This window comes from Sphaerodactylus townsendi, linkage group LG02 (assembly GCF_021028975.2).
Source record: "Sphaerodactylus townsendi isolate TG3544 linkage group LG02, MPM_Stown_v2.3, whole genome shotgun sequence".
Taxonomy (NCBI): domain Eukaryota; kingdom Metazoa; phylum Chordata; class Lepidosauria; order Squamata; family Sphaerodactylidae; genus Sphaerodactylus; species Sphaerodactylus townsendi.
The window spans coordinates 124507540-124522709 of NC_059426.1; the positions used below are offsets into that span (position 1 = coordinate 124507540).

Sequence of the window (15170 nt, forward strand, 5' to 3'; positions counted from 1 at the left end):
AATCATTTTCTGTCCTTCCTTTATACATTGCCAGCAATTAACTAAACCCTCCCAAACCCAAAAGCATCAGAAACTTTGTCACTATTGAAGGCTTTATTCTAAATACTGTCTTCTCTATATCTCTCAAGGAAGAAGCAGAAACTTCTTTCCTTCCATACAAGTATGGGGGTGCTAGTACCTACACTTAATTCTTACCCTGCAAATCATGTTTTTGCTTTTCACACATCTGAATAGCTGAGCTATGTTCACTGGAAAAATAGTTTCCACCTTTCACAGTATAGAAATATCATAACTCAGAAGAAAATTAGGGTTCTCTTGTGGCTATTTTAATAAACTGTCAATGAACTTCAGCATAAGTCATAACACAAACGCAAACACAAAGAACCTTTATTGGCATAACAATATTATATACACAAGTCCACTTAACCAAATAGAGGGAAACTAAAATAAATGTACAAGAAAAGAGGCTAATGTTCAAGATTTGCTCCTAGAGCGCTGTTTCATATACAAATCCAAAAATTTGGCAACTGCATCGTTTGCATCACTACTGGGGCTGTCCAACAAAAAGATAATCTTTTGCAAGTCAGATGCATACTCTTTTTTGAGTAGCAGGGATGACAAGATAAGAAGATGCCTTATTCAGGATCAACCTAATGGATCACTTGGACCATAACAGGGCTCAACTCACCAGCAGCCCCCACCATCTCAGACATCTTTGTTCCAGCCTTGCTACTCCAGAATCCTTTAACTGGCCAGGAAGGAACTGAAGTATTTTGTATATACAAAGCATAAACTCCACCACTAAGTAATGACTTATCTGACAGTCTGTCTATATATTGTCTCAGATAGGGCGATGCCATCTCTGTCAACTAGAACCCTGAAGGTCCTAACTCAACAGCTAACCCAATGGACCAGGAAAGCTTCAAGGCATGAAGTTTCAGTATTTCTCTCAGGTCTCTCCACTCTCAGGAAGGAGGAAAAGGTCCCTTGCCCGAAAAAGGGGCTCATGTTACATCACCTTACTGCTGACCAGGCAGTTTTTCACTCTTCTAATGTGTGTGCAAGCAGGGAGCAGCAATCAAATTGCATGTCTTCCCGGCTCCTGGAGATCAGAAAGGCAGTGCAAGAAGGAAACATTAACCCTTCCCTCGTGCAAAGAGCTAATCCTCATCTTTTGTGCCAGGGCTCTCTCCCAATCCCAATGGGCACAAACAAGCAAAATGGTGCTTTAATCTGCTCCTGTCTTCCCTGCCTATGAAAAGAGACTTCTGGGATTCTAAACAGGAAAAATTAGGCTGCCTCTCACATGAGTAACCTGAAGGATAGCCAGACTTTCAGGGTCCATCACTTACCTCTCCAGTAACCAGGTATTTTCCATCAGGAGAGAAAGCAAGGGCCGTAATAGTTTTCCTGCACAGGGAAAAAAAAACAGTTTTGTGAAATAGCTGAGAGTGATGGAGTTTTAACCCAACAGAACTTGAAGCGGATCTGGGTCTTTAAGCCAGACCATTCCAGTCTGTGGGCCTCTCTTTCATCCAATCACAGATCCCTAACAATGACGACCCTTAAGGTCAGGATGAAGTTCCAACTGACTGGTATACATTAACCCAGGTGTTTTTTCAGTAAGTCAGTTACCTAATTCCTTATGGTAAACTTGGGAAACACAGAAACACTGCATCAGCATTCCACTGTTTCCTTTTGCTATTTTTTTAAAAAAATCATCCAGTAATAAGCTTGTGCTAATGTCTTCACCACCACCATTTTGAAAAAAGAGAACGTTTATCAGCCTGTGACTGGTACAGCTGTTTAGAAAACTTTAATTCAGTTGGTACCCCAAAGACAAACATCTAATAACTCTGACCCTTTTACAATAAAATATTTTATGGTTATTAATGAACAAGTGGGAACCCACAGTTCCCAGAGACATTTCATTTTCCCCTTCCCCCATTATTTCCTCTTTCCATTCCTTGGAAGCCCCATAGGTGCTCCCCTTTTCATGCTTCCTTCTCATAGGGTCGCCAGCTCCTCAGCCAACCTACCTTTTGTCTCTCTCCTGTCATCATGTATATTTACTTGATTTATAGCTCACCTTTCCCCTCTTTTCTCCTCTTTATCTGCACAACAACCCTATGTGGCAGGTGAGCTTCCACAGCAAGATGGGAATTTGACCCTGGATCTACCAGACCCTACTCTGAAGCTCAAACTGCTATGCCACATGGGCTTTTCACAGAGTAGCTGCTGCTGAATAATAGCAAGCAGTCAAACCTAGTTGGGTCACAGAAGTCAGGTAGTACCAAGTCACTCAGAAGGCCTAAGGTTACCAGCTTCCAGGCAGAATCTACAAGTCTCCCAGAATTACAACTGAACTCCAGGTGACAGAGTTCCATCCTCCTGGAGAGAATGACTGCTATGTTCAGCTGAAGCCTCTCCCGTCCCCAAACCCTGTCCTTCTCAGACACTACCACAAAATCTTCAGAAATGTCTCAACCCAGAGCAGGCAACCCTAGCCAGGCCTGGCTCCAGTGAGTCCCCCTTAAAGGCAAAGAGCTCTGTTCCCTCCACCTGCCTTTTACTGATAGAAACTGAAGCCTGGGGTCTGTGGTTGCCTAGCAACAGCCACTAAGGGAATTTGTTGCTTAAAGTTACAGGCAAACCATTTTCAACCTTTTTTAAACTCCCCTATATAGATCTAAATTTAGATAGATATATAGATTCAGATTTTTCTGAAAGCTTGGGAACTTTTTTCAGGTTTGTAGAAAGTTCTGCCTTGCCCGTTCACAGTCCCAGTCACTGGATTAAGTATCCAAAGATTTGATAATAAGCACAGAACATTCAAGTACCTATGACTCAATTTAAAAGGTGTCCCTACATGGTTCTGTTCACTGTCTCAACAGCTGCCCATGCTTTGGGTTTATGTATTTATTTTGAGAGAACTGATGTGTTAAACCTTGGATTCCCATGCTGTGTTCCAAAACCATTTCAGCTACTGTCCATGGGAGAGAAGACAGAAGAATGAATAACAGGATTTTCTGTTTGGTGTTCTTAAATATAATTGTAAGTCTCCACCATTTGGTAAAGTTTTAAAAAGCCACTCAGGCTCCCAGAGGAGGAAAAGCAAGATACCCATTTGACAACCCTGCGTTTCACTCACCTGGAACTATTCAGAATATGGTGCTGCTTATTTTTCCTGGGGTTGAAGAGCACAACAACACACCTACAGAACGAGAATTTTAAAAGCCGTTAAAAGTACATAACTAGCCTTTGGGACACAGCTATTAATCAGTACATACTTTTCTTCTACAGTGGGTGGTAAAGCCCATTCTGGAGAAGTGTTGAGGGGAGGACAAATCTTTTATAGCATTTTGGCAGATACAGGGATTCCTAAGTTAAAGTTTTAACTAAGTTGGCCTTCCACTAGATGAGAGTTGTCCACTTCATATAAATCAAAGAATTAACAGGAATGGCATGCTTCTTGTACTACCCTGAAGACAGGATTCTCAGATATATCAGAAGCCAAACACATACTGCAAAAGCCAGCCAGCTTTGGATGGCTGGGAAGAGTTTTGGAAGGAAACCTGAAAAGTAATGGCTTCATTGGAAGCAACTGAACATCCTGTTGATGAATTCCTTTCATGAAAGAACTGAACAAACCTATCTGAACATCACCCATCTATGGCCCAATGTTTACACTGAGGATAAAACCTAAGGTACAACTCTCCTGGGCCTGTACATACTTCAGAATGTATGGAGGGTAGGACAGCGACACGGAGGACTAGTATTTAAGGGACAAGCTCAGGCTACAATCCTTTGCCTTATGTACTATTGCTCTGCACACCTGCACATTTTTTTAAACATGGGAGAATAGGTCATCCATACAGTTCCTCCAACCCATATCCTGATGTGTGTCCAAGTTTGAGGAGTTCACTCCCACACATACCAAGGCCAGCAGATGAGAGGAGCAACTATCTGCTATCTAAGGTTGCCAGGCATCTGCCAGCAGCTGGAGGGCAGCAAACTGGCAGCAAACTGAAGACTAGGCTTCTGTTGCTGGCAATGCATCAACATCACTTCCGGTGCACACTGGAACAGCATCATCACACCATCAGCAACATGAAGAAGAAGAAGACTTTATTTACAGTCAATGACCAGATATATTACAAAACTCCAAAATATCTACCACCAGCAACATGGGAATGCTCTGGTATTAGGCAAAAACTTTAAGGCAGAAGCCATTTTTACCATAGAGTTTTGCCCAAAGCATCACCACATTGTTAGCAACCTGATGACATCATCTAGGCTTCAGTCTGCTGGCAAGTTCCCCTGTCAGACAGCTGAATGTCAAAGGACATTTATTGAAACAGCTCAGGGCCACTAGCAGTTTGTTGCCCTATCCAATTTATTTATGCAAACTGCTTTTACAGGAAAATTTACTGGCTTTGCATACAAATATTTCATTTCCAAGGCTTGAGGTGGCACACCAACAAAACTATCAATCTCTGCTGATAGGACAACAGCCCAATTGTAGCAGACGACCATGAAATACAGCTTTTAATAAACTACTATTTCTCTTCCACTTCCTGAAGCGTGTAGATTTTTTTTAGATAGCACAAGATGAAAGGCACACAGTTGCAGGCACATATTATTAAAGAGCACCTGAGTCTGATAGAGTCTACTAGATCAGTAAATTATCCCCCAAATACCAGAGAAGGTATATATCACCAGCAGCACATACGAACACTGGAAAGTCTCAGGAGAAGGAATTCAGCCTTTTCTGCCAAGAACTATTAGAGATTAGCTGCTAGTTTGAACTGGAAGCAACACAGCCTCAGGTTTTCCAGCTTTGCACAGAAGGAAGAACATTTCAGCCACAGAATACAAGACTTGAGGGCTGAGCAACTTACCGCAAAAGTTTCCCAGAAGAAATACATATCTCTACTGAACAAGGGGAATAGGGAGTAGCATTTTCCTCATTAAAGTTAAGATTAGGAATGGAACCAGAAAGAATAAGATGTCAGAGTCACAGTTACACATTATCTGACTCATTTAAACATATCAGCGCAACTCTTCCCACACAGACCTCTTCAACTCCTTTCAGAACTTAATCTTTCTTTAAATTTTACTTTCATCTTGATAGCACCCCCTTGTCCATTTCCTGGCTTGACTCATCTCTTGCTATGTCCTTTCTCAGAATCTGCTCTTTTAAATTCTTCCCTCAAAAGACAAACACAAAACAGATTAAGCTTGAGGGTTTTTCAAATTATGTATTTTGATGCATTTTCTCTGAGCAGTTTTCTGAGTGTGACAGACTAAAGACTTACAGGTAAAGCTTCTCTGGCTGTATTTGTGTTCTTGGACATGATTCATCCATCAAATTTGTCTGCCACCCAGGGTTGCCAGATGCATGCCTGGAGCCCTAAGGAGACTCTGGGCCTATGGCATGAGGGGGTAAAAGACATCAACGTAGAGGCATCACTTCTAGCTAAAACCCAGAAGTAACACTGCTTCTAGGTTTTAGCTGGAAGTTACATCACCACATCAATATCACCTTCCCACCGCATTCCCCCAAGCACCACTCATTCAAGCAGCAGCAGGGATGGGGGTCAACTAGCTGTAGCCAGAAAGTTTCTGCTGAACAACTTATAAAAGAAAAGACACACAGGAAAAAGTGGAAATCCTACTCCTCCTATTCCAAACCACATATATACCCTACCCCATGCCACCTCAAAACATAGCTCTGAAAGAACTTGCAAATCAGTGCTGGAATTTTGTCCAGATTTTTTTTTACCCTTTGCTGCATTTTACAGGGTTGTGAAATACTTTCTTCTAGAAATTCAAGGTTCAGTTTAGCATTATGGAAGTTCCTCATTTCAGAATACTTACGTACATTAACCAGAACCTCCACAGAAATGACACTATGATATCCCAATGGCCAAATATTTAGTCTGGCAGGAAGAACTTTAATTTAAAGCAAATGTTTAGGGTTAGAGTTATTCTGAACAGCCTGTTTTCTTTAACAAGTTCCAAGGCAGGCACACATTTATAGCTGCGGTTTCTTCTATAAGTCTCAACTGCAATAACATTTGAATAAATGTCATCTGTTCAATATCTCCGTTCTCTCTCAGGTGATATGGCAGCCTTATTTCACAAATAAATAAAGTTTAGCTTTGACACTATACTTGGCTTGAGAGTCTGCCTATGTGCATTTTGAATGCTATAAATTTGCAGCTGATTTACATCAACCCCTCATGCAGTTTTCAAGGCAAGAGATTTCACAGGTGGTTTGTCATTGCCTGTCTCTGCATGGGGACCCTCGATTTCACCAGTGGTCTCCCATCCAAGTACTAACCAGGGTCGATTCAGAAATTTGAAGAGATCAGCCTAGCCCAGGCCACCAAAGTCAGGGTGGAACCCACCTACCTACAAGCCAAAACATGTACAGATAAACTGTACTTTCTTCTCAATACATATGACTATAGATAACAGGACATTTTTGACTCTCAAGTATATAATTTCTCAAATAGTTTTCACCTTCTGTAGGTAACATACACCTAGACAGTTCTGTTAAGTTGAAAAGTATGGCAGTATCTACAAATCTGTATGCCTACAAGCACACACTTATCTTTGTTAACCAAGCCTCAAATAAATCCCAACCTCAAACATCTGATTTATTGTAAGAGTGATGCACACATCTATACATAGTCTGAAAAGCCCTTGAGACAGTATATGAATAGTCACCATACATGGACATAGTTTTTCCCAATGCAAACAAAGAAACAAACTTTGTCAGTTAAATACATTGTGAAGGAAGGAAGCCTGGGAGAGAGCGACACTGCGATAACACAAACTAGAAGAGCCTGTTTTTAGCCACTGAGCAAGGGAACTGCCAGATACTCCAGCCACTAAGAGTGTGAAAGACAGGGATGTAACAGATAAATGTTTCACGCTTCGTTAGTTGCCCGAGAAAATTAACAAAGAACAACACAAGGCAGAATTATCATATTGTGTCTATTTTAAAATAGCTATGTCTACAAATTAATTGTCAATTATTTCACCCACTTAAATGGGGTGCTCCATGGATGAGGGAATTAATGGGTGTGTCTCTCATCATATGGGATAACCGGAAAGAAAGGTACCTCTGTTTCTTACCTCCTCAGGACATACATGCTTGTGATAAGTTTGTGCAATTCAGTCAGAAGCTCTTAATCCAAATGACATACTACATCTGGGAAGATTCTTCCCCAAATGCCCACTAACAACAGAAGAATGAATGAACAAATAAATAAATAGACCTGATAGCTCACAGGCCAATGATCCCATCTCAAACATTTCATCTGCCAGAAATGAAGTGATTCTGAGAAGTCCATACGTTTAAAACTCTATTACCCCACCCACTGAGATTCAATGGTATAGTATTGATAAGCGTAGAGTTTGTCTTAGTCTCTTGGGCATATCAAAAGAACAGCAACCAAAAAAACAAAAAAAAAGGAAAATGGAAAATGGCTGCTAACCCTGTTCTTCAAACAAGAGGCAAGAGGTTCTTTGGATATCGTTTCATTTTTCTCACACAACTCTCTAGCACAATGTGAAAAGAGAATGAGCGAAAGACATCACTGGATCTAACCCATGGTCAACAGATAAATTTATCTTCCACAAATTTATCAAACCTCTTCTAAAGAAGAAGGCCAATTTGCAAAATCCAGCTTTGAAGCTTCATTGCTGCTCTATGCCACTCTACAGTTAAAAAACGGCTCCCAAAGAAGATATCACCACTGAAAATCCAATAGAAATGACCGTTTAAAAATATGACTTGGGGCAGAGTTTCTTATCAGGGTCTGGTTCCAAGAACAACTGAGTGATGCCCAGCTGCTTTCCCTCCCCCCGATGGTATCAGTAATAGTGGGCAGAAATTGTGAATTGGGGGGGGGGGTTAAACTTTAATCTATCACTGAGTTCTCAATCTTTATTACAAGATTCATAGCATGCTTCTGCACTTTTTGAGGCAGATTAAAAGCAAATCCCTACATCCTGCCATTCCACTGAGCAAGGCCTGGAGTCTTCTGGCCTAAGAAGCCTTCCCCAAGTGACTCCTCTCCAGTGGAAGTGCCCCTTAAAAAGAAGACAGATTCCTTAGGCTGGAGTAATTTCCAGAGTATTCAATATTTTTTTGTGTGTGCCCAGGACCTAAATGCAATCCAGGTATGGCCATAAATTTTCCTAATGGACTCTCTACGAGATTGCAAAACAATGTCCACAATTTCCTGGGAAAACCATGATTGAATTAAGTCCCAGCAGTCAAGATCCAGGCTGTCAATTGCAGCTAGGCAGGGCCTGGATGGGGAACTGGAACTTGGCTTGGGGGAATTTGTTTTTTTTTTTAAAAAAATATTTTTATTGATATTTCGGAATTATTACAGATTTATATTGTATACTTTATATACATCCTCCATATCATTTTTCCCCCTTTCTCCCCCCTCCCTCCTTCTTCTTCTCTTCTTTAGATGCGCAGCAGCAGGTCCATTCTTTTCAATCTTCTTGTCCATTTTTCTTCTGTAATTCCAATTTCGTTTAGCCAGTCTTTGAATTCCATCCAAATCTCCTTCATATCCTTTTGTTTTTCTTGCCATATTTGATTTCTTGACATTGTGTCGAAAATTTCTAATTGTATTTGCTCCCATACATATTCCAACCATTTCTGCATTGTCCAGATTTTTTTGTCCTTCCACCCCAATGCTATTACTGCATGGACCGCTCTAATCATGAATTTGAAAAGTTTTCTTTTTCTTTGTTCTATTATAGTATAATCCACTATACCTATAAATAGTAAATCTATATTTATCTTTATTTTTACCTTTACATATTTTTCTATGTATTTTATCACATTTTCCCACATATTTTTTACTTCTATACATTCTAGCCACATATGGGTATATATTGCATTTTTTTCTCCACAATGCCAACATTTCCCGGACTGAGCCCACTTATCATATATGCCAACTGTTTCGGTGTTCTATACCATTTTAATATTAATTTCTTCTCTAGTTCTGCATATTTATCTATTTTTATTTTATTCATATTGTCTATAATCCTTTTAATAAGGTCTATGTCTTTTCACTCCATCTTGTTGCCATTTTCCATTATGATTTTTATCATGAATTCTTGATCTTCTATCATGTTTTTGTATATAACTCCTAATATTTGTCCTTTCTTTTCCTCATATATTTTATACAACTTTTCATTATACACTCTTCCTCCCTCCTGGAGGCTTTTATCTTTCCCAGATTCCTCTTAATAGTAACCAGTTTTCTTTACCTCCTTTCTCTATAAAATTTGGAAACGGTATTAATTCTCCTCTTTCATTGTACAGTTGTGCTACCTTGTATATTCCTTGTCTGTGTAGAGATCTTATTGTTTGTGCTCCTTCCTGTCCAACCATGCTCAAGGAAAGTGGTGTCAGCACCCAGTAGCCCTGGCATCCATTTCCCTTCCATTTCTCCCAGATTTCCATTAACACCTTTCTAGGGCCTTTTAATTTTTGTCTTTCTATTTTGAACAACTTGAATATATTCCAAAGCTACCCGTGTTCAAGTTTATTTCATTTTCGAACTTCATCCATCTGTCTCTTTTATCTATTTGAATTCCCATCAAACTTTTTATTTGAAATGCCTCGTAATATTCCTGTAATTTTGGGAGCCCCAGCCCATTAGTTTTTTAGACATATAGACTATTTTATTCATCACTCTTGGTTTCTTTTGGATTAAATGCCCATAGTTTAATTTTCTTATCCCATTCTTCAAGTTGTTTTTCTTAATCTCCAACGGCAAAGTACGAAATAGATAGAAGAGTTTTGGCATTATACACATTTTTTAATGCTACTATTCTCTTAGAAATAGATAGATTCTTCCCTTGCCCTCCTTTAATTGCTTCATTATTTTTTTCCATATTACTGTAATTATATTTAAACATCTTTTCCTTCTTATTTGTTAATGTTATACCTAAATATTTAATCTTCTTCTTCACCATTTCTTTTCCTAGTAGTTTTTTTTTCTATATTTATTCCCAGGATTTCAGATTTCTCCATATTAACCACCAAACCAGAATGCTTTTGAAAGTCTTCTAATATTATTTTAATTCTTTTAAAGTTTCTACAGGGTTAGTTGTTATTAGTAATAAATCATCTGCAAATAAGTTTAATCTTATTTCTTCTTTATTGATTTTATAGCCTTTGATCCTACCATTATTTCTAATTCTATCCGCTAGGTATTCCATTGCTACTACAAATAATGATGGAGAAAGCGGACATCCTTGTTTCACCCTCTTTCTATCCTAATTTCTTCCGACCATCCATTATTTATCATAATCTTTTGCTTTTATTGTTTTTTTATATAATTCTTTTAATATCATTATTAATCCTTTTCCTGAAACTCTCGTCTGTTCCATTATTTGGAATAAATATGCGTGGCTAACTTTAGTGTCAAATGCTTTATAGACATCTAATTTTATCATGGCATATTTTTTTTATCCTTGCACTCATGTTCCATCACATTCAATACATTTCCTTATGGGATAGCTAATTATCTCTATCCTTCGCGAATCCGTTATTGATCTTGACCTCAATTATTTTTTGGTAATATTGCCTTTATTCTGTTCGAACAATATTTTTTGAAGTAAATATTTTTATAATCCTGGTTTAATAAACTTATAGGTCTGTATGATTCAATCCTGTTCTGGATTGCGCCCTGGTTTTAATATAGTGAGATTATTTCCTGTTTTCTCTCCATGTTTCTGGTATTTTTCTGGTCCCTTTTAATATCTTATTATATAATCTTTTGTAATTCAGGTATTAATATTTCTGCCATTTCTTTGTAATACTCTGCTGTAAATCCATCTAAAACCAGGAGACTTGTTGGTCTTTAAATTTCTTTTATTACTAAGCCTATTTCTTCTTTGTGTTATATCTTTCTCCATACTTTGTTTCTCCTCCTGTGTTAGGATCTTTTTTTATGAATTTCCTCTATCCTTTCTGTGTCTATCCTTTTAAATAATTTTTGATAAAAATTGTGCAAACCTTTTGTCTAATTCTTATGTTTCCTTTTATTCTTTCTTTGTTTGCACTTATTATTGATTTAACTCTTTGTTTTTTTCTTTCTTTTCTTTCTTTAAATAATTGGCTAGTTGTTTCCATTGACTTTATATTGGTTCTTTTTGAAATTGATTTTTTTGACTCCATGTGTCTTTTTTTTTTCCATAACTCTAATTGATCCAACGAATTCCTCCAGTTGTTTATTTAGTAGTTTTAATTCATTTATAGTCAGTTATATTATTTCTTTTGTTCTGTAGTTTGTCTCTGCAGTCTTTGATTTTTTCCACTAATTGATGTCTTCTTTTCCTTATTTAATGCCTTTTTCTGTCTTTTTTTTTTGTATTTTCTATACAATACCCTCTCATTACTGCCTTCGGAGGGCATCCTCATTGAACATCCCGTCAGAGGCGGTGTTTCTATTTTCTAAAAAATAGTTTTTTTCATTTCCTTCCCTGTAAAATCTTCTTATTTCTTTCATTCTTCATTATAATATTATCATATCTCCATCTATACTGTTCCTCGTCCTCTTTTTTTGCCAGTCTGGAGGTGTAGCTACCACCGGAGCATGGTCCTGGACCACCCACTCTTTGTGTGTCTGAATCTCTACACATTGTATAGACTCCATGTTCTTTGTCAGAATATAGTCTATGTATGTAAATTTTTTATGTCTGTTAGAATAGAAAGTTGGTTGTTGTGATTTTCCCGTCTCCTCATACATATTAGTTATATTCCATTGTTTAAAGCCCTTATAAGTTCTCAAATCCATATTACAGTCTCCCACTATTAATGTTTCTCCTTTATATTCCCTTTGTACTCTGTTAAATTGTTTCTGTAAGAAACTCTTTTGCTTTTTGTTAGGTGCATATAAGTTCATTAGTGTTATTTGTATCTCATTAAGGAAACCTTGTAACAAAATCCATCTCCCATTTTGATCCTTCAATATTTTTTGCACTTGTATGTTTATATTATTTTTCACGCTTGGGGGAATTTGTGATAGGCCCACCAGATCATTTTGGGCCAATGCAGGATAATTACTATGACCTATGAACCGGACCTCTATGACTTTTCTCAAAAACTCCCGATTAGAGGAGTGGGGAAAAGGAAGCCCCAGGGCCACTGCCGTCAAAGAGCATTCTGACCCTCTTCCTGGTTCTACGGGCCTCTCGAGTAATATCTGGGAACCTGTCTGTTCATGGCTGTGGCAAACAGAACCAGGATGGATCTCCCAAAGCACTTTACTATTGTTTGGAAGATCTCTGGGTTCAAGGCCCACTCCCCTAGGGCCAAAACTGACTGGCTGAGCCAATCCACTGTGGCGTTGTTTACACCCCATACGTGATTGGCTTGCAGACTTGCAAGGTTTCTCTGTGCCGAATGGAACAGGAGAGCTTCCCAATGTGGGGGCATCGCTCTGGTGCCCCTTTGTTTATAATGTTGTCATGTTGTCAGGTTTTAAAAGGACATGAAAGCCCTTGAGCAGAGGTTTGAAAGCTAGGAGGCCTTTTCTGGTGGCCCTCAGCTCCAACTAATCTATGCTGAAGGAACTCTTCACCTTTGACCAGCGCACTTGTGCGACCTGGCTTTTGCAGTGAGCTCCCCAGCCCCCAAAAGTGATGCACATCTATCATGATCAGAATGTGCATCACCTGTAGGAAAAGTCTCCCAGGGTTTAAATGTGAATTTATTGTCTACCACAGCAAGTCCCTTTTTAAGCCATTTCTCAACCTGATGGCTCTGTGCCTTTGCCTCACTGATAAGATCTCTCACTGATAAGGTAGCAGTTCCTATTGAAAACTTCTAAAGTGCATTCTTGCCCAAGGGACCAGATGTATTGCTGAGATGTGGAGATCCAGCACTACTCTGGGGGCTGATGAGAGTCCAAAGGGCAAGGCCCTGTATTGGTAATGTTTGTTCCCTGAGCAGAACACAGGAAGCAACATGAGGACAAGTGGCATGAGGTCTAATGAGGTGAGAAGGTCTCCCTTTTGGATGTTTTGCAGAATAAAGCACAGAGATTCCATTCGTAATATTCTTTTCTTGGCTTACAGAGGTCCTTCAAACTGAGTACTGCCCTCCACTCCCCCAATTTCTTGGGGACCAGAAACAGTGGTACACTCTCTGGAACTTCTGCACTGTGGGGACCTTCTCCATGGCACCAATTTCAAGAAGGTGCTATACCACTTGAAGGATGAGTGAATGCTTCTGAGGGGATGTGTCATGAGCCAGCTCCTGGGCACTGACCTGGGTACTGGGGACACTAATATAGAGCCCTGAAGACACAGTGCATTCAGAGCATGCTCCACGCAAGAAAATGCAGACAGCAAAGCCAGTTCCAAGGCCTTCCTTGCATGCTCAGGTAGAGCCTGATGCTGTGCAATTGGGAGAGCCTTCAGGAATCTCAGAAGAACCAATTAAGGAGCCAACTGCTCAAAAGGAGGCACAGACACAGACTACAACTGCAGAGCCAAAGGAGAAGTGCTCTCATTGCTGCAAGCTATGGGAGAAGGTTCTGCCAGATGGAGGCATCTGAGAAGAACTGAGCCCTTGCAGGATCCCAGCTTCATTAGCTAGGACTTTCTATATAAACCCTGCTTTCGGCTTGGTTCTGCCTGGGTGCAATGAGTATACTTCCTGGGAAGCTCCACATGCCTGGTCTTTCTCTGCCCTCTGGTTCTCAGCCTGCCTGTCTGACCTCCTGCCTGGGCCTTGACTTGGTACTGCCTTGGTACTGCCTTGATGTTTCCTGCTGCCTACCCTGACTCTGGGCTTCCTTGACTGCACTTTTGCTTGCTGCCAGTCCTGGCCCCTCAGATGATCACTCCTGCTTTCTCCTTTGAGTCTCTTTTCTTTTTCAGGTGGGCCTCCTGACTTCTTGGAGACTCTCTCTTCCTCCATTGTAGGTAAGTAAAGGAGGTTTCTTTATTTCTTTCCCTTCTTTCTTTCCCCTACTAGGCCTCAGAGTAGACTGGGGAGTCTAGCTAGAGTTGCCAGCTCTGGGGCTTGGGAAATCACAGAGATTTGGGAGTGGTGCTTGGGAGGGACAGTTTGGAGGAGAGAGCACAGCAGGGATGTGAGTCCACCCTCCAATGCTGCCAGTTCCTCTATGAGAATTAGGAACAGATCTCTGTAGTCTGGAGATCAGCTACAATTCCAGGAAAACTCCAGGTCTGCCTCGGGGTTTGTAATCCTAATGCCATCTTTGATTGGAGAAAGAGCAAGGTGGAGTAAGAACAGCAGGGAGAAACCTTTGCCAGAGCTGCAATTCAAATCTATATCCTACTACTCCCATCCTATACTTTGAGAGTCAAGTAGCTATTGGGAGATCTGAGAACACATCTCCAACATCCTGTGTAGGGCAACATACGCAAACGGCCTGTGAATTATTATGTGCAACAATCAAAGGTGGGGCATTGATTTTGCATGCTCAATCATGGATGCCCCCTCCACATTGTGCCACTTTTTTTTGGCGCTGCTGTTGGCAGCAGAACCACCCCATTCAAAAGGAAGACTTAGCAGAGATGGAGGGATTTCATTAAGTGTACCGGAAACTCGGGGGTGAGTAATCTAGCATTTTTATCTGTACATTCATTTCCATACTCTATCCAATCTCAGCCAAACCTCTGTCATTGGTATGTGGCCAAACCAGTAGGAGTGGACACTGCAACATCCCCCTACATATCCCGTATTTTGAGCTACAATGCAGTTAAACATTTTCAGGACCACAATAAGTTTTAAGCAGTCTACCCTCACCCATGGCAGGGATCACATGCAAGGTGCATTTATTTTGCTGGATGTATACTTAACATAATAAGCATGGATGCATGAACTGAACAAGGGGTCATGTGTTTTTTCTACATGACTGAAGCACCCTCATGGATCCAGGGCAGAACAATAAATTAAAAAGACCCTACAGCGGTAACAGCCTCCCTGAACTCAGTAACAAAAAAGCTCTCAGTTCTTCCCACGTTCAGCCAATTAATTCATGAACCTCATTCATGCATATTTTCAGCATAACTGAGGAAGCACAAAATATTTAAAGGGGAAGAGGAAGCATTTGGGATTTCTCCTGTTTTCTCAGGTTTCGTGTAAA

General features: G+C 40.0%; 1 protein-coding gene across 3 annotated transcripts in view; it reads right to left on the minus strand.

Moving 5' to 3' along the window:
* The window catches only part of MAPKBP1 (mitogen-activated protein kinase binding protein 1), a 141961-nt gene that overhangs the window by 66900 nt on the left and 59891 nt on the right, over window positions 1-15170 (minus strand). For all 3 annotated transcript variants that reach the window (XM_048484165.1, XM_048484164.1, XM_048484163.1), the window contains exons 4-5: window positions 3152-3214; window positions 1353-1410 (exon numbers count right to left, since the gene is read on the minus strand). In XM_048484165.1, coding sequence (XP_048340122.1) covers window positions 1353-1410; window positions 3152-3214 — 121 coding nt within the window. The remainder of the gene's footprint in view (window positions 1-1352; window positions 1411-3151; window positions 3215-15170) is intronic.